Source organism: Nerophis ophidion, linkage group LG01, assembly GCF_033978795.1.
Source record: "Nerophis ophidion isolate RoL-2023_Sa linkage group LG01, RoL_Noph_v1.0, whole genome shotgun sequence".
Classification (NCBI taxonomy): domain Eukaryota; kingdom Metazoa; phylum Chordata; class Actinopteri; order Syngnathiformes; family Syngnathidae; genus Nerophis; species Nerophis ophidion.
In genome coordinates, this window is record NC_084611.1 from 76,494,545 (window position 1) to 76,518,624 (window position 24,080).

The 24,080-nt window shown below is 39.0% G+C and overlaps 2 protein-coding genes across 3 annotated transcripts in view; one reads left to right on the plus strand and one right to left on the minus strand.

Moving 5' to 3' along the window:
- Positions 1–24,080, plus strand: part of usp53b (ubiquitin specific peptidase 53b) — a 109,270-nt gene that overhangs the window by 12,232 nt on the left and 72,958 nt on the right. Inside the window, exon 1 of one of the 2 annotated variants that reach the window (XM_061911845.1) lies at positions 22,564–22,693. The exons of the other annotated variant lie outside the window; for it this stretch is intronic. The gene's annotated coding sequence lies outside the window, so the exon portion shown is untranslated. Of the gene's footprint in view, positions 1–22,563; positions 22,694–24,080 lie in introns of those variants that run through there. 2 annotated transcript variants of the gene reach the window in all.
- On the minus strand, positions 3,663–23,870 carry LOC133559821 (solute carrier family 22 member 7-like). Its single transcript, XM_061911847.1, has 10 exons — positions 23,473–23,870; positions 23,109–23,212; positions 18,098–18,252; positions 17,858–18,026; positions 10,542–10,665; positions 10,360–10,469; positions 4,600–4,814; positions 4,410–4,518; positions 4,141–4,347; positions 3,663–4,003 (listed from the first exon to the last, which is right to left on the minus strand). Exons 1-10 carry the CDS (start codon positions 23,836–23,838, stop codon positions 3,994–3,996), a joined length of 1,569 nt encoding a protein of 522 aa, XP_061767831.1. The 5' UTR covers positions 23,839–23,870; the 3' UTR covers positions 3,663–3,993.

Sequence of the window (24,080 nt, forward strand, 5' to 3'; positions counted from 1 at the left end):
TGGTATCAATCCAGGATCGATTTAAAAGGGAATCGATCGATTGTATCAATACTAGCAAAATATACCATTGGATTTAGGAATGGAAGACTTTATATGAAGTTTGGCACTTTTAATGATAAGGATGTTAAACGTTAAGTATTTTTCCTATCTGTGGCATCATCAAAACAAAAATGGCGGATACCTACGTTAGTCGAGAAAGGTCATAATAAAAACAAACTACAAATTACAACACAAAAACTTTCAGCTACAGCCTGATTTCAGAAGCCACAACAAAAACAAGCAACACAACTCAATAGTATGAAGCTGCTACACAACTTTAAGTCAAAAAAGACGCAACCGACACAACGGAATTGACAATTGTTTCGGCGAGACATCGACTTCCGGAACACAAGGAGACGTCATTTGATGAGAAACAAATAAATAGAAGAGATGGATCAAGGCGGTTATGGAAATAAGTAAGCGAGTGGCTAACACCATCAACAGGAATGAGGGGGCAAACATGATTCCGAACACCTGGGATACTGTCTGTCAGGGAGAGGAACAGATGCGGTATGGCCGGGTCGGGGAACTTTATTTATCAGGAAAATCTACTGTTAAAATATTGGTTACTGTGCTTTTATTGAAAATTGCTTGAATATTGTTAATGTGAGCTGAAAATGATTCCTTTTGTTAATTCAACCTAAAGTTTTGGTTGCACTTTGCTCAGTTACGATGTGAATGCATTAGGGGTATAACGGTACTCAAAAATTTCGGTTCGGTACGTACCTCGGTTTAGAGGTCACGGTTCGGTTCATTTTCGGTACAGTAAGAAAACAACAAAATATAAATTTTTTGGTTATTCATTTACCAAATTTGAAAAATCTTCCACCAAAAATATTTTTCTTAGTGGAATATTTGATGTGAAATAATGGGAACCTTGGATAGGTCAATAATTCATAATTACATTAATTTTGATTCAATATTATAGAATAGAAAGTACTTTATTGATCCCTGGTGGAAATTCAGCACCACAGTTTGCTCACAATAGACAAAAATAATAATAGATAATATAATATATATAATATATTATACATATAATATATAAATAATATAAATATATTCTACATATGCTACATATACTCTACATATGGTTATGTTTTGAGCAATGACAGTTTGAAAGAAAAAAAAATCAGCTTGGGTTTTTTAGTCAACATTGCAACTTTTTCTTAATTACATTTAACCTTTAAGCTTTTTTATTTCACTTCTGTTATGTTTTTGTTTATTTTAATAGTATTTTTAGAATGTGTTGTGGGCCTTTAAAACATTAGTTGTGGGCTGCAAATGGCCTCCGGGGCACACTTTTGACACAAAAATTAAATCTGATAAATCTATGGATAAAAAGCAGACGCATCCGCTCTCTCTGTCTCTTGCCCAACCCTCACGAAGGCTGCTGCGCGCGCAATTTGTTTTGTTTTTAACCTTCTTAACACTGAACGTACATTGAAAATACACGCAACCATAACTCGAAGAACCGGACGCTTGAGGCGTTTGGGGGGCTCCGCCCGAGCGGCGCCGCGGGTTGGGGGGTTTTGGGTCCGGTGAGGGGAGGACGTGTGGTCAGGACCTACCCCGGTCGCTAACGAATTGTTGTTTTCTTACTTTTTTAGCCATAATTAATTTAGAATTCAAGATAAGAAGCATATACTAAATTAATCTATTTTATAATAAATGACAAAAATCAATCAATCAATCAATCAATGTTTACTTATGTAGCCCTAAATCACTAGTTTCTCAAAGGGCTGCACAAACCACTACGACATCCTCGGTAGGCCCACATAATCAATCAATGTTTACTTATATAGCCCTAAATCACTAGTGTCTCAAAGGGCTGCACAAACCACTACGACATCCTCGGTAGGCCCACATAAGGGCAAGGAAAACTCACACCCAGTGGGACATCGGTGACAATAATGACCCAGTGGGACGTCGGTGACAATGATGACTATGAGAACCTTGGAGAGGAGGAAAGCAATGGATGTCGAGCGGGTCTAACATGATACTGTGAAAGTTCAATCTATAATGGATCCAACACAGTCGCGAGAGTCCAGTCCAAAGCGGATCCAACACAGCAGCGAGAGTCCCGTTCACAGCGGAGCCAGCAGGAAACCATCCCAAGAGGTTTTAATGACAAAAAAAATGCTTGGAATAGCTTTCCGCATCAAATAACATTGAGTTAAGAAGAACCGCAGGTGCAGGTTACGTTCAGTGCTGATCTGGACTCCAAGATGCAGAGACAGCAGTTGAAGTGCAGGTAAAAAAAAAAACTTTTAGTAGGGAAAACACAAAACTAGTGCAAAGCAAACTGAAATTGTTATGATCCGTTGCCTGGATCAGAGTTTTGTTTAAGTTTTGTCTCTTGTTGGCTTAGTTCTGTTTCAGCACCCCCTGTTTTGTGTCTCCTTTGTTGCCATGGTTAATTATTGTTTTCACCTGTCTCTGATTAGTGTTCGGGACACTCACCTGTTTCCGAGCACTAATCAGAGAGCTATTTAGTCCTGTCTTTTCCCGTCACTCAGTCTGGTGCTTTTGTTTCCTTAATGCAACTGTCACGTTGGTTCCTTGTTGTTTCTCGTATGCTAAGTTCCGTCTTAGTGTTTCCCCTGTGAGTTACTCCGTTAGCTTCCTGTTTGCAGTCGACACACTCTCCTTGTGTTTGCATATTTTGTTCGTTTCTGTGTTTTTGTATTTGATTTACGGTGAGAATAAATCATCTCCTACCTGCACGCTGTCCCTGGAGTTCCTGCTGTCCTTGTCGGAAGAACAATCCGCATCATCATGCCGCGTCGACACCGACCACATTACAGAAATAGTTCAGCAAGGAAGTGCACAAAAAGTAACAAGCATAGGAAACATGGGGAATGCAATGCAGCACGTAAAACGTAAAACAATCATCCAGCTCTGTACCACTGACGGGTCTGGCTGGAAGAGGCTTCCTGATTGGCAACCGGGGAAAGGTGTGTCCCTATGGCCAATATGGCCATAGGAACATCAGCTTGGCAAAGTTGGGAGAGTGGCAGACAGGACACGTATTTATTTGTACTCCATGAACTCGGAGGTGCTTCATCATGTTCGACGTGCACCCTCCTAAGCACGAAAGAGTCCTGTTGCACGTGTTACATTTGGCCGATATTTCATATTTTTTAGTAAAATAAAGCCACACTTTCGACCGCCGACGCCCGCTATCCATGCTTGACTGACTCGCTCGGCTACATAGGCTCGGCTATGCTAACACTTCCGGCGGTGGGCGCTTCTTTGTTGGTGTTCAGCGGCTTCCTCTTTGGGTCGGCGGACTTATTCTTTTTTTCTGGTCGGCGGACTGGGTATCGAAACTAGGAATCGAAATTTAAACTTTTGAACGGTTCCGGGAGAATCGGAAAGTTAGTCCCGGTTCCAATCGATACTCGATACCCAACCCTACTCACAATGCAAAAGTCCTGAGTAGTCCTGAGTTCAATCCCGGGCTCGGGATCAGTCTGTGTGGAGTTTGCATGTTCTACCCTCCGGGTACTCCGGCTTCCTCCCACCGCCAAAAACATGCACCTGGGGATAGGTTGATTGGCAACACTAAAAATTGGCCCTAGTGTGTGAATGTGAGTGTGAATGTTGTCTGTCCATCTGTGTTGGCCCTGGGATGAGGTGGCGACTTGTCCAGGGTGTACACCGCATTCTGCCCGAATGCAGCTGAGATAGGCTCTAGGTAGAAAACGGATGGATGGATGGGAAGCAATATTGGTAAGGCACACTAACAGGAATAGTTTAAACATCAGAACATTGACTTACACCTGATAGTCAACCATAGTTCTCATGTATCTAAAGTTTATTACCAATTCAATATGCTGTACCACGTGTTTTACTTCTGTGTTGTCGGAATACATCTTGTGGGCAGGCTCATCTCAGCATCACAGTTGCACATGACAGTATGTTTTTCCTTCATTAGATGGTCTTGTCCCCTGTTTACTTCTCTCTAAGACGTAGACAAGAGAAATTAGATTGGACTACTCAGGTCTACAAAATCGTGGATCATCACATTAGTACGTCGTAGTTTGTTGACTGTGGTATGTACTGTGCAGTGGGGGAAAAATCAATAGTGCCAATGTTTACCTTGGTTTGTCAATATCTTCAATGAACTCAGGCAATTTCGTATTTCGTGTTTCAGTCAGGAGTAAAGCTACTAAACCAGACACCACTGCCATTGCGCAGTAGGTCATGGCTGGTAGGAGATACCACACATCCTCCAGAAGCATGATCAGTGGAGATATGGCCACAGCCATCCGGGCCACAAAGGAAGTGTAGCCTAAACCGTTCTGTCTGGAAAATAATATATTCATGTAAGGCGTATAGAAAAGCACTGTTTTCTAATGGTTACTAACCGTACGACTGTCGGATACAGTTCAGTTGTGTAGAAGAATATGATTGTGAATGATGCCTCTGACATGGCTTTGCCGAGGACTCCCACAACCGTGCGAATGACCCACTTCTCTGAGGGTGATCAGAAAATATGTAGATCGTAAATCATGCCCGGGATGTGTTGATCAACTGAGTGTGTAGAGAAACAGAAACCTTTTGCAACAAACATGTTGATGAAAAGGAAGAGTGCGGTCGATAGCAAGGTGATAGATTGTGCCGATCGTCTCCCAGTTTTTTCCAGGACGAAATACAGGGCTATCTTCATCGGCATTTCGATGAATGCAAATACGAACTGCGTAAGGTACGGGTTCAATCCAAACCCGGTGATATTCAGAGAAATCCCATAATAAGTAAAGGCAACTCCAAACCTGAAAATATAAAGAAGACAAACAATCCAATCCATCAATAATAACAGCTGAGTGATTCCACTTTATCCAACGATATGTTTTTCATTGAACAAGCATGAACCTGTATACATTTGTATAAAATAATTTTTGCAATAATTTGTTATTTTTCTTAGGCCCTGCAGGAATTCTCCATGTCGCGATTGACCAAATTCAACCAAACCCTGGGGATCACTTTTACGTACTTACTTACTTTCGTCAGTGTCATTTTTTACCAATTAAAATTTGTCTCCGAGCGGCGCTGAAACGCACACGTCAACTGCCAAATCAAAACTTAAGTTGGTTTCTTGTGTAGACGAAGTAGGACCAGCAACATGCAACAATATATATCATATATATCAATATAGGGCTGGGCGATATATTGATACAAACAATATATCGCGGATTTGTCTCTGTGTGATATAGAAAATGACTATATCGTAATATATGTATATATATATATATATATATATATATATGTCTTGATTGGATTATCCAGAGAATAGTGCTCGATACCGTGGTAGAGCGCAATACAGGTATGTAGGTGTGGGAAAAATCACACGACTACTTCATCTCTGCAGAACTGTTTCATGAGGGGTTCCCTCAATCATCAGGAGATTGAGGGAACCCCTCATGAAACAGTTCTGCAGAGATGAAGTAGTCTTGGGATTTTTCCCACACCTACATATACATATATATATATATATATATATATATATACATTTTGAGGTGGCGACTTGTCCAGGGTGTACACCACCTTCCGCCCAATTGTAGCTGAGATAGGCACCAGCGCCCCCCGTGACCCCAAAAAAGGGAATAAGCGGTAGAAATGGATGGATATATATATATATATATATATATATATATATATATATATATACATATATTTATGTACACATACATTAGGGCTGTCAAGTGATTAATATTTTAATCAGGTTAATCACACTCTAAACCTGTGATTAATCATGATTAATCACTGGTTATTTTTGTCTTGCATAAAAACAATTTGCTGTAGAAAATACCCAAATATTTGGGTACAAAGACAATTTGATAGTCAGAATGTCAAACAGGAACGTTTTTTTTAATATTTGACTGAACTGCTAGACGTTGATTTGCTCAATCAAAACTTGGTGAAAATTAAGTGCACATTTTGAAAGTCTTTGCGGTTTTTAATAATCTTGCAAACAATGCACAGTTACTAACCAATAAAGTAGTAAACCCATACATAAACAACTTCAGATAGTGTACCATTTACTCTTCTAGTTCAAACAGTTGTTGAAACAAACACGTGTGTGGTACAAAGCAACTCTAGCTCTTTGTGACTTTCGCCAGGAAGCAAAATCAATTCGCATTTAGTCTGTAGTTGCAAGTTGATGCTCCTGTTTGTGTAGTACAATTGGTTTATCCTTGATTTGATTGTGATTGATTGTGCCTCTCCAAGTCATTTTTACCATGAATCAGCTGTGGTGACATGAATTAAATCTTCTTTAAGGACTTGGTCTTCACAGGTGTTCAATGTCGTACATGTGGTGGCTGTCAATTTAGCAAGGGCATATTTTTAACTTAAAGGCCTACTGAAATGAGATGTTCTTATTTAAACGGGGATAGCAGGTCCATTCTATGTGTCATACTTGATCATTTCGCGATATTGCCATATGTTTGCTGAAAGGATTTAGTAGAGAACATCGACGATAAAGTTCGCAACTTTTGGTGCTGATAAAAAAGCCTTGTCTTTAACGGAAGTCGCAGACGATGACGTCACAAGGGTGAGGGCTCCTCATGTCCTCACATTGTTTTTAATGGGAGCCTCCAGCAGCAAGAGCTATTTGGATCGAGAAAACAACAATTTCCCCATTAATTTGAGCGAGGATGAAAGATTCGTGGATGATGATAATGATAGCGAAGGACTAGAAAAAAAAAAAAAAAGGCGTTTGCATTGGGACGGATTCAGATGTTTTTAGACACATTTACCAGGATAATTCTGGGAAATCCCTTATCTTTCTATTGTGTTGCTAGTGTTTTAGTGAGTTAAAATCCTGATAGTCGGAGAGGTGTGTCCACGGGTGTCTTGAGGCCAGTGTCTGAGGGAAGTCGACGGCAGATACAAGGACGGCGCAAACTCCACAGATCTCCGGTAAGAGGCGACTTTTTAACACAATTTTCTCACCGAAACCTGCCGGTTGACAAGTAGTCGGGAACCATGTTTGCTTGACCGCTCTGATCCATAGTCAAGCTTCACCTCCGGGAATTTTAAACAAGGAATCACCGTGTGTTTGTGTGGCTAAAGGCTAAAGCTTCCCAACTCCATCTTTCTATTTTGACTTCTCCATTATTAATTGAACAAATTGCAAAAGATTGAGCAACAGAATACTGTTTAATTGCACGATGAAAAGAGACAACTTTTAGCCGCAAATAGTGCTGCGCTAACATTTTCTGACAGTCCGTGATGTCACGCGCACGCGTCATCATTCCGCGACGTTTTCAACAAGAAACTCCGCGGGAAATTTAAAATTGCAATTTAGTAAACTAAAACGGCCGTATTGGCATGTGTTGCAATGTTAATATTTCATCATTGATATATAAACTATCAGACCGCGTGGTCGGTAGTAGTGGGTTTCAGTAGGCCTTTAACTGGCCTACTAAGGTTGACAACATTGAATTAGTAAACTTTGCCAGCATAGCGTTCTCCTCTGCTTATTGTCGACTTAGTTAGCATTCATAGGCTGACTATATTCCGAAATCCCAAAAAGATGACACATATATGCGTGCCAAGGCGGGCAGCACGCCAAGGCCGGGACTAGGTGAAAATTTGCCAATGATACTCAAACTTAGGATAGGATAGGATAGGATAGGTCTTTAGTGTCTTTGCACAAGTACAAAGAAACTTTGTTTTCAACACAAACCTGTTCAAGATTAGAGAAAACAAACAGTGTACAGGGTTACAGAACAAGAACGCTGATGGGTCGCCATAAGATGGGAAAAAGGTAAATGCTGGGGAAGGATGAGTAAAAAAAATACAATCTAGACTGGGCTCCTAAATAAAATATTATTTAAATAAAGCATTTTTTCTCCTCTGTTGACAGCAGTGTTGGCGCAAGGAATTTTCTAAATGGGGTCCCTCAGTAAATTATTGGGGTCCCACTTTTGTGTAAAAAAAGATAAATATATGCATTATCCTGTTGTATCTCACACTCTATAATGTGTTTTGGAAAAAGTTCGTCATAAACGTTACATAATTCATTAAAAAAATAAAAATAAAAAATAAAACACATTTATTCAGTTGTATTCAGTTATAAACATTCATTCACTTTCTTCTTTCCTTCATGGATCTAAACTTTACCGCTGCTGGTAGTTTTTTCTGTTTTATTTAATAAGTTTTAGGTGTATTTATTTCAGTATAAAAGTGTAAAAAGTGTTTTGCTTCGGTCATGAAATGATGATAATGGTGTTTCAGGGCATACATCCATCCATCCATTTCCTACCGCTTGTGTTGTCCCTTTTGGGGTCGCGGGGCGCTGGTGCCTATCTCAGCTACAATCGGGCAAAAGGCGGTGTACACCCTGGACAAGTCACCACCTCATCGCAGGGCCAACACAAATAGACAGACAACATTCACACTTACATTCACACACTGGGGCCCATTTTAGTGTTGCCAATCAGCCTCATACATTTTATAGTTGATGCTTGAATCTCTGGAGTCTACATCAACTTCGGATCTATTCCTCATTTCAAAATGTTTGAGTTTTTTTCATTTTGTTTTTTTGTTTGTTTTCCGCCAAAATAAAACTGTTTTTAATGGCAAACACACATGATATGCAAAATCTTCCACCAAAAATATTTTTCAAAGTGGAATATTTGATGTGAAGTAATCGGAACCTTTGGTCGGTCAATTATTCTAATAAATTTGATTTTAATTCAATATTATGTTTTGAGCAATGACAGTTTGAAAGAAAAAAAAAACAGCTTTGTTTTATTACTTTTGTTATGTTTTTGTTTATGTTAATAGTATTTTTAGAATGTGCCGTGGGCCTTTAAAACATTATCTCTGGGCCACAAATGGCCTCCGGGGTACACTTTTGACATTTTTTTCCAAGCTATAAGTACTCTGCTTTAATCGCATAATTACACAGTATTCTGGACATCTGTGTTGCTGAATATTTTGCAATTTGTTCAATTAATAATGGAGAAGTCAAAGTAGAAGGATGGAGGTGAGAAGCGGTGAACTGCAGCTGCCTTTAGCATCACAAACACAGCCGGTGTTTCCTTGTTTAAAATTCCCGAAGGTGAAACTTTACTATGGAACATAGTGGTCAAGCGAACATGGATCCCGACCACATGTCAAATTGTGGTAATAAGTTGGCTCTTACCGTAGACATCAGTGGAGCTTGCGTCCTCCTGCAGCTGCGTGGCTTCCCTCAGAGGACTTTCGGTTACCACCCCTCCGACTTTCAGGTACTATATTATCTCAGTAAAACACTAGTAACACAATAGGTAGATAACTGATTTTCAAGAATTATCCTAGTAAATGTGTATAATAACATCTGAATCGCTCACACTGCCCTCGCCTTTTTTTTTTTTCTTAACTTTTTTTTTTCTTTCTAGTCCTTCACTCTCATTATCCTCATCCACGAATCTTTCATCCTCACTCAAATTAATGGGGAAATTGTTGTTTTCTCGGTCCGAATCGCTCTAGCTGCTGGTGGCTATGATTGTAAACAATGTGAGGATGTGAGGAGCTCTACAACCAGTAACGTCACACGCACATCGTCTGCTACTTCCGGTACAGGCAAGGCTTTTTTATTAGCGACCAAAAGTTGCGAAATTTATCGTCGATGTTCTCTACTAAATCCTTTCAGAAAAAATATGGCAATATCGCACAATGATCAAGTATGACACATAGAATGGACCTGCTATCCCAAATCTCATTTATGTAGGCCTTTAATGTTTATTCATTATTGACATATTTATTGTATTGTATATGTTGTATGTTTTACATGAGATTTCCGGTTATTTTCAATGTCTATCATCTATTGTCATTAATTATAAATCCATAAAATCCCAACTTGATTTAATATTATTCCGAAAAAAATAGGGCATAAAATATTGCAACTTTTGCTGCAACATTCTAAAAAAAGGGACCGCAAATTCAGGCATTTTAGGACGCCACAGTCACAAAATAACCCGCAAAATCCAAGAGGGACTGAAATATTTAGCACAACTATAAAATAAGTCAGACTGTTATTGTTTCAAGACATGGAAAATCCAGGTTATATCCAAAGTTCATATATCCACATAAGCTCTGCTATAACGCTGACTATTTAACCCATAATATCTCATTTGAAATTCCAAGCACACAGAAAAGCAAAACTTACAGTCAATACTTAACAAGGAAATAACCTTTGGGCTCCGGTCATACAGTACTGTCAGTATTCCGATAGACCCGTTTAATCAATGAATTGCTCAAAGAGAAAGCAGTGAGAAGATCATTGTCCAAACAGACGATCAAACAATCCTCAAGAATGAGACTCACCATACGATCCCTGAATAGATGGCCATTTTCCTCATGTTCGATGTTCTGAAAAGATCAATAAAGGTGTACTTCCTGGCCTCTGTTTTATCCTCTACTGTCTCCAGTAATGTCTGCAAAACAAAGACTCTGTCTTTACGTTCACTTCTTTACTAAATCTATTTGAATTATATAGCAAAATGTACCTTTGGAGTGATGGTGGCCATGCACATGGATCTGTTGTTCATTTCTGCACATTGTTTGATGTAAAAATAGGCGGCATCTGCCTTCCCGTTAGCCATGAGCCACCGGGCCGACTCTGGAAGCCACCTGAGGACACATACAATGGTGTAGTTTTTTTTAAACATTTAGGTGCAAGTTGGAAGCTACAACCCTTAAATACCTCTAAGTATATCGCGATATACAGTATTTAGTCAGCCACCGATTGTGCAAGTTCTTCCACTTAAAATGATGACATAGGTCTGTAATTTTCATCATAGGTACACTTCAACTGTGAGAGACAGAATGTGAAAAAAAAAAATCAGGAATTCACATTGTAGGAATTTTAAAGAATTTATTCATAAATTATGGTGGAAAATAAGTATTTGGTCAACCATTCAAAGCTCTCACTGATGGAAGGAGGTTTCGGCTTAAAATCTCACGATACATGCCCCCATTCATTCTTTCCTTAACACGGATCAATCGTCCTGTCCCCTTAGCAGAAAAACAGCCCCAAAGCATGATGTTTCCACCCCCATGCTTTACAGTAGGTATGGTGTTCTTGGGATGCAACTCTATTCTTCTTCCTCCAAACACGACGAGTTGAGTTTATACCAAAAAGTTCTATTTTGGTTTCATCTGACCACATGACATTCTCCCAATCCTCTGCTGTATCATCCACGTATCCATTTTGGTATAAACTCAACTCGTCGTGTTTTTTGCCCCACTGTATATTGCAGCCTCCTGCAATAATGATATGTACCGCAATATATTATTTGTCATGATCTGTGGTCTGGATCATGATATTTTCTGTTAGTTTTGGACTGTTTTTCTTCCTGTTTACGCTCCTTTGCCATGACGACTCATTAGTTTCACCTGCCTCATGTGTTTGGATCACGCACCTGCTCTAATCAGAGACTATTATTTAAGCCTGTTTTGTCAGTTAGTCGTCCTGGCGACATTGCTCTTTCCATGCTCTGTACTGATTGTTTCTTGCTCGTTCCATGCCACAGATTCACGCTTGTTTTTCATGCGATTGTTCTCTTCAAGCTATGCCAAGTAAGTTTTGTTTATTCATGCCCCAGTTAGCGAGTTTTTGTTTCTTGTTTAATAGTTCTGTCTAAGTGTTAGTTTTATTTGTATCTTTGAGTCTAGTTCAATAAATATGTCCCTACCTTCACACCTGGTCCGGGATAGTCTGTTTGCATCCCAGGAGAACAAACCCTGCAGCAAGCTGCAACCCCCCCGTCTTGACAGAACGTCGCCAGCACGACTAACTGACAAAACAGGCTTAAATAATAGTCTCTGATTAGAGCAAATGCGTAAACATGAACAAAAAGAGTCCAAAACTAACAGAAAACAACATGATCCAGACCACAGATCATGACAAAGACCACAGATCATGACATTAATTGGCATACAGCTGATAATAGAAGCATTTCAAAACAGGTTAAAAAAGGCCCCTAATTTGACTGCTGACTTTTAATGTTCTTGCTAATTTACTGTTAATGCGTAGTTACATTTTGTTGTAACATGGTACTATCTACACTTTTGTTTATACGTAATGAACGCATATTTGTCTGTTGTTTGGAAACTTTACATTAAATTTTGGATACTACAACTTTTTAGTTTTGATCCAATACCAAGTAGTTACAAAGGCAGTGTTGGTCATACCGATGGTGACCCTTCATGTGAGACTTGCTGGGCATAGTGATGGCGGATTTGCTCTTTCGTGAATGCGTACGGGCAAGAACACAGCGAATGGTAAGAAAAGAAGATTTATTAAACTCATAACGCAGACAATGAACACAAACACTGGCACAAGGGCACAAAAAGGCAAAACAAAAGCTACTAGCATGAGAGCTAAGGATAAATAAAGGCGTAGCGTAAAAGCTAGCGAGTATAAACAAATATATCTAGAAGCAGTCGTCACTTGTTGCGTGTAAGGCAAATTAGGATCCGAGACCCAATGAACAAAAGGGGCAGGCTTAAATAAGGGATTAATCAGCAGAAGCAGGTGTGCGTCGAAAGGAAGGTGCAGGTGAAAATGAATAAGTAATTATGGTGACCGAACAAACAGGAACTAAGGACGTCAAATGACAGAATATGATACAAAACTGGAACAAAACATGAATATGGAATGATCCGGGTCATAACAACTTCAAATGTTTTACGATTATTGAGTAATGAACTTTTAAAATCACAATTATGATTAGACAAAACACAGGATGGAGGTGAAACAATATCAACTAAAATTTTAAACGTATTTACTTTTATTACATAATCAGATTCTAAATTAGAGAAATTGGCCATAGTGTGTGAATGTGAGTGTGAATGTTGTCTGTCTATCTGTGTTGGCCCTGTGATGAGTTGGCGACTTGTCCAGGGTGTAAAACACCTTCTGCCAGAATGCAGCTGAGATAGGCTCCAGCGACCCCCCGCGACCCCGAATGGGACAAGCACTAGAAAATGGGTGGATGGAAGGAGAACTGGAGTCTCAGGTCCTCTAATACTGAATATGGCATTAGCAAGCAGTTGTCTGAATCGCCACAGTGGCAGAAGTGGGGGCGATAGTGAGTTAGCAGATGCATGACTCTACAATGATGAAACAGCAAGGAAGCCAGCTTTTTATTTCAAACAACTTTGTCTATATAAAACGTGGCACATTTGTAACACCCAAAGCCAGCGCTTGAATTTTTAGTCAGATGCAAAAACGTTGTACTGCTTTGAATGAAATGAATTAAATCAATTTTGGAGGGCTATATAGCAAAGCTCCAATACTTCTTTAAACTGGACTTTAAAGTAAAAACAAATTAAAACATATAAAGTACGTTTTCATGGAGGATATATAGTTATGCTTCAGATACAAATACAGAAAGATAAGAAACACTTTTATTTAAGCAAATGGGACCAAACAGTATTTATTCTCAATGTTATTAAACACTTTTTGGTCACATTTCTAATATCATAATATCATTATCATAATGTTTTATTTAACGTGATTTACTCTCATCTTTTTCGTATTTTAATGTGTAACCTGTATTAACAATTATTAGAGCATATTTATTTTTCATAAAAAAATCTCAAGGCATTAATGCAGGGGTCGGGAATCTTTTTGGCTGAGAGAGCCAAAAAGCCAAATATTTTAAAATATATTTCCATAAGAGCCGTATAATATTTTTTTCAACACTGAACACAACTAAATGCGTAAGACCAACATTTCTAGAGTATAATAGGTCTCTTATTCTTTGTAATAACATTGTTATTCTGAAGCTAACTGTGGAGGGGGCGTGGCCTGCAGGCCTGCAGCGAACTGGGGTGTGCCAGGACCAGCTTCAAAATAAGCGACAGGTGCGTAGATCGCCCACCTGGGCCTTGTTATCTAATCACCTGTAGCTCTGTTATAAGCAGCAGCCAGGAGGACAGACGGGGTTGGGGCTGGAAATAAAATTGCTGGAAAGCAACTGAGAGACTTATTGAAGAATAAAACAATATTGTAACCCTGAAACAGGCTCTGATGTCGGTGCTTGGTGGTCCGAAGAACCCCAAGGAGGGCAAGCCCCACACTAACCAATAATAAATAAATAACATCTTACCATTACTGCAACTTCTTGAACAGGTGCGATAGAAAAAGGATGGATTAAAAATGCATGAGAATGTTTTATATTTTTAACATTATTTTTAACACTGTGATTACAAGTGGAATTATTCATTACTTATCGTTTTAAGCAACGTCAGCTCAGATTTATCTGAGTGAGAGCCAGATGCACTCATCAAAAGAGCCACATCTGGCTCTAGAGCCATAGGTTCCCTACCCCTGCATTAATGCCTCACCTGGTGTAAAGGTCACCGCACTTCACTGGCAGTATATTGATAAAAGTTCGAGGGAAGATACCACATTTTCCATACTGTAAACTGCACCAGTATGTAAAAGCAGCACCCACTAAATCATCGAAAAAAAAAAAAATTCATATATAAGCTGCATCTGTCTATAAGCCGCAGATATATACAAGAGGTGAAATTAGATATTTACATAAAACAATGTAGCAAATGTATATTTACACACCTTAATTGTTTCCAAACGGTGCCTGCAACAAGGCAGTAAAACAGCCGATCAAACAAAACAGAAAAACCATAGATGTTTTTATTCATCCTTCATGGGATGAATAAGATTTCTCCTTTTTTTTAAGGTTCAAGGTGTTCATATATATGAAACTTTTTTTTTTCTATGATTTAGTGGGTGCTGCTTTTACATACTGGTACGGTGGACCAGGGGTTAGTGCATGTGCTTCACAATACGAAGGTCCTGACTTCAATCTCGGGCTCGGGATCTTTCTGTGTGGAGTTTGCATATTCTCCGGGTACTTTGACTTCCTCCCACCTCTAAAGACGTGCACCTGGGGATAGGTTGATTGGCAACACTAAATTATCCCTAGTGTGTGAATGTTGTCTGTCTATCTGTGTATGCCTTGTGATGAGGTGGCGACTTGTCCAGGGTGTACCCCGCCCGCGATTGTAGCTGAGATAGGCTCCAGCACCCCCCGCCACCCCAAAAGGGACAAACGGTAGAAAATAGGTGGATGGATGGATGGTGTTCTTTCTTGGACTTTTTAAACACTTTGAGTTTGAACAGTTTCTTAAAACAGTTCATTATAATGCATTGATTGATTTCTTTGCTTAATTCATTCTATAGTTTAGCCGTTAACGAAGAAAAATTCATAGATTAGCCGCACCTCTGTATAAGCCGCTGGGTTCAAAGCTTGGGAAAAAAGTAGCAGTTTACAGTTTGCATGTACCTGTTGGTGTGTCAGAATTATCACAGTCAGTATTCAACACCTACCTGTAAGAGCAGGGTGGATCAATCCATAAATTGGAGGTGTTGACACCGAAGACTGGATCGATATATTTTTTTCTAAATACTTTTTCTTTTTTGATGTTTCAAATTAAGACATTGTCTCTCTGGGCACTAGAGGACTTTGAAGGCCACATATTTTTAAATGATAGTACTTTTTAATGTAGTTTAGTTATTGTGCACTATTGACTTTGTTTTGCTCAAACAATGGTCTGTGATACAAGAGAATAATCAAGTAGTTTAAATATGGTGTTGGTATTGTTACACTATGAATAGGACTCACGATAAATACATTTATACAATGTACAGTTAATACATGTGATTGGCATTGGCTGATCTCACTCATGCTTGATCGGAAGCATTAATTCTGGATTGGAACGTCACTAACTGATACTATACGGTATCATTTGTCATGTCTTGGTGATCATGTTTAGTTTGGCCATGTTCTGTTTGGTTTTGGCACTCTGTCGGTTCCTGTTTTTTCACTCCCTCTTTTGTTGCCACGACAACCCATTAGTTTTCACCTGTCCTCATGTCACGCACTTGATTCACTTGGACTCATGCACCTGTTGTCAATCACTATTTAAGCCTGCAGTTGCCAGGCAGTCAGCCTGGCGGCATCATACCTGTACACACTCTTGCTATTCATGCTGAAGATCCATGCTGCTCTTTTTCATGCTCGTTTTTTGTCACAGTAAGTGTTTTCGTTTTTTTGTCCATAGTTCTGCCTTTGTGCTAGCTTTTGTTTTCATAGCCAAGTTTTGTACCTCCGCTGTGAGCCCCTCTTGTTTTACCCTTTGTAGTACTTTCGAGTTAATATTAAAAGATGTCATTACCTTCACGCCATGTCTGGTCCAGTCGCTTGGCACCTCGGGAAAACATTCCACACCAAAGTCTTGACATCATTACTACTGATATTTGTATTGATCCACCCACCGCTGTTTACAACTAAGAACTCTAGCTTAGTGCTTAGCATAGATCAGGGGTCACCAACCTTTTTGAAACCAAGAGCTACTTCTTGGGAATTGATTAATGCGAGGGGCTACCAGTTTGATACACACTTAAGAAAAATAGCCAGAAATAGCCAATTTGCTCAATTTACCTTTAATAAAAACAACACACACATATATATATATATATATATATATATATCTAAATGGGTATTTCTGTCTGTCATTCCGTCGTACATTTTTTTGTCCTTTAACGGAAGGTTTTTGTAGAGAATAAACACTTACTTGAACGGTTTAAAAGAGGAGAAAACAGGGGAAAAAAAGAAAATTTAATTTTTAAACATAGTTTCTCTTCAATTTCGACTGTTTAAAATTCAAAATTCAACCAAAAAAAAGTAGAGAAAAACTAGCTAATTCGAATCTTTTGGGAAAATTTTAAAAAATAATTTATGGAACATCATTAGTAATTTTTCCTGATTAGGATTAATTGTAGAATTTTGATGATATGTTTTAGATAGGTTAAAATCCAATCCGCATTTTGTTAGAATATATAACAAATTGGACCAAGCTATATTTCTAATAGAGACAAATCATTATTTCTTCTAGATTTTCCAGAACAAAACATGTAAAAGAAATTCTGAAGACTTGGAAATAAGATTTAAATATTTTTCTAAAGATTTTCTAGATTTGCCAGAATAAATTTTTTGAATTTTAATCATAATAAGTTTGAAGAAATATTTCACAAATATTCTTTGTCAAAAAACAGAAGCTAAAATCAAGAATTAAATTAAAATGTATCTATTATTCTTTACAATAAAAAAAATAAATTTACTTGAACATTGATTTAAATTGTCAGGAAAGAAGAGGAAGGAATTTAAAAGCTTTAAAAATCCTAAAATCATTTTTAAGATTGTATTTTTTCTCTAAAATCGTCTTTCTGAAAGTTATAAGAAGCAAAGTAAAAAAAATAAATGAATGTATTTAAACAAGTGAAGACCAAGTCTTTAAAATATTTTCTTGGATTTTCAAATTCTTTGAGTTTTGTCCCTCTTAGAATTAAAAATGTCGAGCAAAGCGAGACCAGCTTGCTAGTAAATTAAAAAAAAAAAAAAAAAATAGAGGCAGCTCACTGGTAAGTGCTGCTATTGGAGCTATTTTTAGAACAGGCCAGCGGGCGACTCATCTGGTCCTTACAGGCTACCTGGTGCCTGCGGGCACCGCGTTGGTGACCCCTGGCATAGATTATTGTATCCTCCAACCGTGTGCAGTGTAGGATTTTTAACTAGTCCTCGTCCTCCAGTGACTCGCACAGTAGTGGGACATTAGCTCCTATTTTTGCTAGCAAAGACTTTATATTGCCTTGACGTTGTCGTTTATTTATGGTTGTAAAATTTGCGGGACACAGGTTGAATTCGTCATCAAAATGCATTATCGCGATATGACAATAATATTAAAAATCTGAAAAATATTATCATTTATCGACGATATTGCGCAACCTTACCTCCAAGCAACCAGGGCCAATAACAGTGGCGAAGTCACAGCCAGAATGAGGGGTCTCCATTCATTTACTAAGTATGCGATTCCAACCAAAATCCAGCTTCCGATGGTCCAATCAAGGCTGAAAATGATCCCAAATAGGGTCCTTTGTTCCATGCCAATCCATTCGATATCTGTCAGCACAGAAAACATCCATTTAAATTTGAAAATCGTAGTTAGTTGGCAATGCATTGAGGTTACATACTTAGAACGATAGAGATGATACTTATTGCAGCGAGTGACATCCCGGTAAAAAAGCGCATTATCACAAACATTATATAGGAAGTGGAGAATGCACTCAACCCTGCGAATGTCATTGTGGAGAGATATGACACCAAGAGCATCCGTCGCCGGCCAAACCTAATGAGTGAAATAAGAAGCAGAAGTGTTCGTTAGAAATGTGAATCTTACAACTCATGATTGTATTCTAGGGGTGATGATTCAGGTGAAGATTCAATTCCGGATCGATTCGCGATTCAAATCGATTTTCGCAATAAATAATTTGGCATAACAATTATTCTGTTGTTAAGTATTTTCCTGTGTTTGGTATCGTATCCTGTCCTGGTGATCTTGTTTTGGCAGTATTTCCTGTTTAGTCTCTGTTGGAGTGTTTTCATGCATATTTGTACGCACTATCTGACAGGGGAACATTATCACAATTTCAAAAGGGTTAAAAACAATAAAAATCAGTTCCCAGTGGCTTGTTTTATTTTTCAAAGTTTTTTTCAAAATTTTACACCTCCCGGAATATCCCTAAAAAAAGCTTTGAAGTTCTTGAGTTTCGCTATTTGCAATGCGACTGTCCATTTCCCTGTGACGTCATACAGTGCTGCCAATACAAACAACATGGCGGTTACAACAGCAAGATATAGCGACATTAGCTCAGATTCAGACTCGGATTTCAGCAGTTTAAGCGATTCAGCAGATTACGCACGTATTGAAACAGATGGTCGGAGTATGGAGGCAGATAGCGAAAACAAAATTGAAGAAGAAACTGAAGCTATTGGGCGAATAGCTATTGACGCTAATCGGCCGTAGCATGGGTGTACCTAATGAAGTGGCCCATAGCATGGCTGCCTTATTAGCATCGCCGGTAAAATGTGCAGACCAAACGATTAGGACCTTCGCATCTTGTGACACTGGAGCATGTTAGCATCGATTAGCTGGCAGTCATGCTGCGACCAAATATGTCTGATTAACACATAAGTCAACAACATCAACAAAACTCACCTTTGTGATTTAGTTGACTTAATCGTTGCAAATGCATCTGCAGGTTATCCATACATCTCTGTGCCATGTCTGCCTTAGCATCGCCGGTAAAATGTGGAGACACTCTGGCACATTCAATGGGGGTCTGGCGGCAGACACTTTTGCATCTTCGGGCCAGTGGTGCAACTTGAATCCCTCCCTGTTAGTGTTGTTACACCCTCCGACAACACACCGACGAGGCATGATGTCTCCAAAGTTCCAAAAAATAGTCGAAAAAACGGAAAATAACAGAGCTGAGTCCCGGTGTTTGTAATGTGTTGAAAATGAAAATGGCGGGTGTATTACCTCGGTGACGTCACGTTCTGACGTAATTGCTACGAGACCGATAAACAGAAAGAAGTTTAATTCGCCAAAATTCACCCATTTAGAGTTCGGAAATCGGTTAAACAAATACATGGTCTTTTTTCTGCAACATCAAGGTATATATTGACGCTTGTAGGTTTGGTGATAATGTTCCCCTTTAAAGGCAGTGTTGTTTTTGTCAACGATGACGATGACGAAATCATTTCGTTGACGCCACTTTTTTTCATGACGATAACGAGACTGTGACGAGATAAACATGTCTCTCTAATGACGAAAACATGACGAGACGTGTGTGAGTTTTCGTTGACGAGACGAGAACGGACGAAAATGTTAGTGGGTAATCTGTCAGACGTTTAAAATGCATGACATTTCTGTTTATTTTGTGTGTCAATTACAACCGAAAAAGTAACTGCTGCTGCCTACAGCAGGCTACTGCATTCTATCCTTGTTTGGCCACGCCCACCAACTGGCGTGCAGCGCACAACGTGCTCAACACGTCAGACTGTTGTTATTCATCAGGCAATGGACCGTGATGGCGGTGGCAGTTTCAACACAGGGGCTCGGTGGTCGCAAACGTAGAAACGACATATGGGTGTATTTTAAATATAACCCAGCAGATAATAAAACAGAGTGTATTGTGAAGGAAGACGGGGACAAATGTGGCCACAAAATATGCGGAAAAAATACGACCAACCTTAAAGGGGAACATTATCGCCAGACCTATGTAAGCGTCAATATATACCTTGATGGTGCAGAAAAAAGGCCGTATATTTTTTTAACCGATTTCCAAACTCTAAATGGGTGAATTTTGGCGAATTAAACGCCTGTCTGTTTATCGCTCTTTTTGCGATGACGTCAGAACGTGACGTCTCCGAGGTAATACAGCCGTCATTTTAACACCGGGTCTCAGCTCTCTTATTTTCTGTTTTTTCGACTATTTTTTGGAACTTTGGAGACATCATGCCTCGTCGGTGTGTTGTCGGAGGGTGTAACAACACTAACAGGGAGGGATTCAAGTTGCACCACTGGCCCTAAGATGCGAAAATGTCTGCCGCCAGACCCCCATTGAATGTGCCAGAGTGTCTCCACATTTTACCGTCGATGACAGACATGGCACAGAGATGTATGGATAACCTGCAGATGCATTTGCAACTATAAAGTCAACGAATTCACAAAGGTGAGTTTTGTTGATGTTGACTGCCAGCTAATCGATACTAACATGCTACGCTAAACGATGCTAAAATGCTATTTACCGGCGGTGCTAAAGCAGACATGGTACAGAGATGTATGGATAACCTGCAGATGCATTTGCAACTATATTACGTTTCCTTCCACCCACATTTAATGCGAAAAAAACACTTACCAATCGAAGGATTTAAGTTGCTCCAGTGTCACGAGATGCGAAAGTCCTGATCGTTTGGTCCGCACATTTTACCGGCGATGCTAACGCAGCTATTCGGCCATGCTATGGTTATGAATAGCGTCAATAGCTATTCGCTCAATAGCTTCAGTTTCTTCTTCAATACTTTCATACTCCAACCATCCGTTTCAATACATGCGTAATCTGTTGAATCGCTTAAATCGCTGAAATCCGAGTCTGAATCCGAGCTAATGTCGCTATATCTTGCTATGGTATTCGCCGTTGTTTGTTTACATTGGCAGCACTGTATGACGTCACAGGGAAATGGATAGTCGCATCGCAAATAGCGAAAATCAAGCACTTTAAAGCTTTTTTTAGGGATATTCGGGGACCGGTAAAATTTTGAAAAAAACTTCCAAAAATACAACAAGCCACTGGGAACTGATTTTTATTGTTTTTAACCCTTTTGAAATTGTGATAATGTTCCCCTTCAAGCGGCACCTTAAGGCTCGCCACAAGGATATTTTTTTTAAGGTAAGTCACAAATGCTGTTAACATAATCGATAAATGTCATAGTAAGCTAAGACGTTTTCCACATACTCCTGGCGCAAATGGGCTGCTTACTTTAGGCTAAGGTTAGCTTTTGTTACGCCAACGTCAATTCATTATGTGTGTGTAATACACAACCCTTGGATCAGAAATTTGCTGTTGGGTGGAAACCTTATATGTCTAAAACCATTCCTTTATTGTTATTATTTGTGAAAATAGCAGATCTGCAAGCTTACAATGCGTTGAACTTATAGATATACTGCTATTCTCACAAATTATGTGTGACACTGCCCAACAGCAATCTCTAATACTTATTGACCTAAATTAATTTGTTAAAAGACCATACTTATATTACACTTTTTATTCTTTTTTTGGGACTAAAACTAGACTAAAACCTTTTTGACTTTTCATCGACTAAAACGCTTTTGAGTTTTCGTCGACTAAAACTGGACTAAAATGTGACTAAAACTAATCATTTTAGTCCAAAAGACTAAGACTAAGACTAAATGTAAGATGGTTGTCAAAAACAACATTGCTTAAAGGTAATGAAACTAGAATTTTTAGCATTAGCTAATACGCTAACATGTTTACAAGTGTCTTTGTCAGTATTATTAACTTATAATGGCTGTCATGATCCGTGACCCGGATCAGGTTTTGTGTTTTCGGTTAGTTTTGGACTCCTTTAGTTCCTGTTTGTGCACCTCCTGAGTTTGTTACCATGGCTACTTATGATTTTCACCTGCTTTTGTTGTTCGGGACGCTCACCTGTTTGTAATCAAGAGACATTATTTAAGCCTGCCTTTGCCAGTCACTTGTCCTGGCTTCTTTGTTTGCGTCACGCTATTGTCACGAAAGTTTTGCTTGCTTCCGAGCTCATGCTAAGTCTACCATCTAGTGCTATCGGCACCTTTTTCCGTTCGTCGTTTTCTGTTGTGTACCTGTTTGATTCTTTTTTGAAGATTAAATTATGTCCCTACCTGCAAGTCATGTCCGGAGTCGTCTGTTTGCATCCCGGGAGAACAAATCACGCAGAAAGCTGTGTAAACCCAGCCGTAACAATGGCATTCTTTTTGTATGTCACCATAGAGTTATTGAGTCTGTTTAGCTGATTGAGAGCTAGCTTCCATAGCTTGTGGGTCCATGATGATAACTTCTATTTTGTACAGTATAATCGGTTGTTTTTTTGCAGTGTTAAAGGCACCGTTTGGATTCAAGGTTCAGGGTTCAAGGTTCAACTTTATTGTCCCCGCGGGGAAATTTGTCTTGGACACAGTGCATCATTGCTTTCTTAACATACACAAAAACAACAGAACAATTAAGGTATGTAAATGAACATTTACAAAATCTTCCTGTGTAAATAACTCATTTCATAATGTATATGTGAGGCTTATAGTCCCGTGGAGGGTAGTATACTGGTGCACTCTAACAAAGAGACCTCCTTCTTGCACTTTGCATTTCTCCTGTGCATCATGTGATCGTGCCAACAGTCGCTATGCACCACTTGCACAGGTTACAGGTTACAAAAGCTCCTCTTGGTTGTATGACAATGTGTGTGCAGCGAGGCAGCCGGAGATAGCCTATAAACCTCATTTAAAAATTCATTGTTCATTTAATTGTTGTTGATTTTTGTAAATTAAGAATCAATGAATTGGAATCAATAAGAACTGCAATTTGGATGTGAACCACTACTGTTTGTATACTGTTATTACCCAAAATCATGATTTTGTTTTTCTACCTGTCACTAAGAAATCCAAACAAAGGGGCTCCACACATAACGCCGATGAAGAATATGGTGGCTGTTGCCTTGTTCATGCTTTTCCGGCTGCACACAAGATCCCACTGTGAACCAATAAAAAGTTGACACGATAAAAAAAGGTGTAAAATAAGAATATTTTTATATATGATGAGTGGAACAAAGGTAAATACCATCAAATATCCAGTATTTACATGTTCTAACGGTAAATCAGTACAATAGTGCACCATTTGTATGGTTAGCTGGGCAACTAAGTTTCTGCTGGTAATAAAAGTTCCGGTAAAGTGCTATATTAGAATGCATTTTGAAAATACTGTACATTCATAAATAGTAAAAAATAACTTACCTCAGTTACCAGTGTCGATTTGAAATCTCTGTTGTTGTACACCCATCCATTCTGACACTCAACACGCACTGCATCCCTACTGCTGTTCAACAGGTGTGGATGTGAAAACATCAGACAGGAACTCAGTGTCCCATCTTCCTCTAGTGGAATACTAACCGCCAGCTTCTGTTCCAGTGTCAAATTCAGAGAGATGCTTTCATTATCCAGAGCGCTGATGTTGCAGCGGTGAGAGGGAATCCCTGCCATGAAGTTATTCAGCAGGAAGTGACACGGCACAGTGATCCGAGACAGGATCTGAATCAGGACTAACCTGATTTGGAATTTTCCAAAGCCATCGATTTCTGAGAGTATGTTGTCAAATTTCATTTTGACAGACTCATGTGCTCCGAGGAGAAGGCATGAAGTGAAAGCCTGCTCTCTGCAAGATACATTTACCATCCCCATGTTAATCATTACAACTACCCAATCTCAGACTCTTTATTTTTACATATATAATTAACTTTTGCAAAGTTGGTGCAGCCAAACTTGTTATAATAACTTAGATTTTGTGCCATTCACAGAAATTATCTGATACTGATCGATAGTCGACCGATCGGCACATACCTTGT

Excerpts from the sequence above, each read along its gene's own strand:
- LOC133559821 (XM_061911847.1), bottom strand. The coding sequence starts at position 23,838 with ATGAAATTTGACAACATACTCTCAGAAATCGATGGCTTTGGAAAATTC. Across the intron at positions 10,666-17,857 it reads TTGGCCCTGGTTGCTTGGAG|GTGGCTTCCAGAGTCGGCCC; the intron begins GTAAGGTTGCGC and ends ATGTGTCCTCAG. Across the intron at positions 4,519-4,599 it reads CAACATGTTTGTTGCAAAAG|AGAAGTGGGTCATTCGCACG; the intron begins GTTTCTGTTTCT and ends GATCACCCTCAG.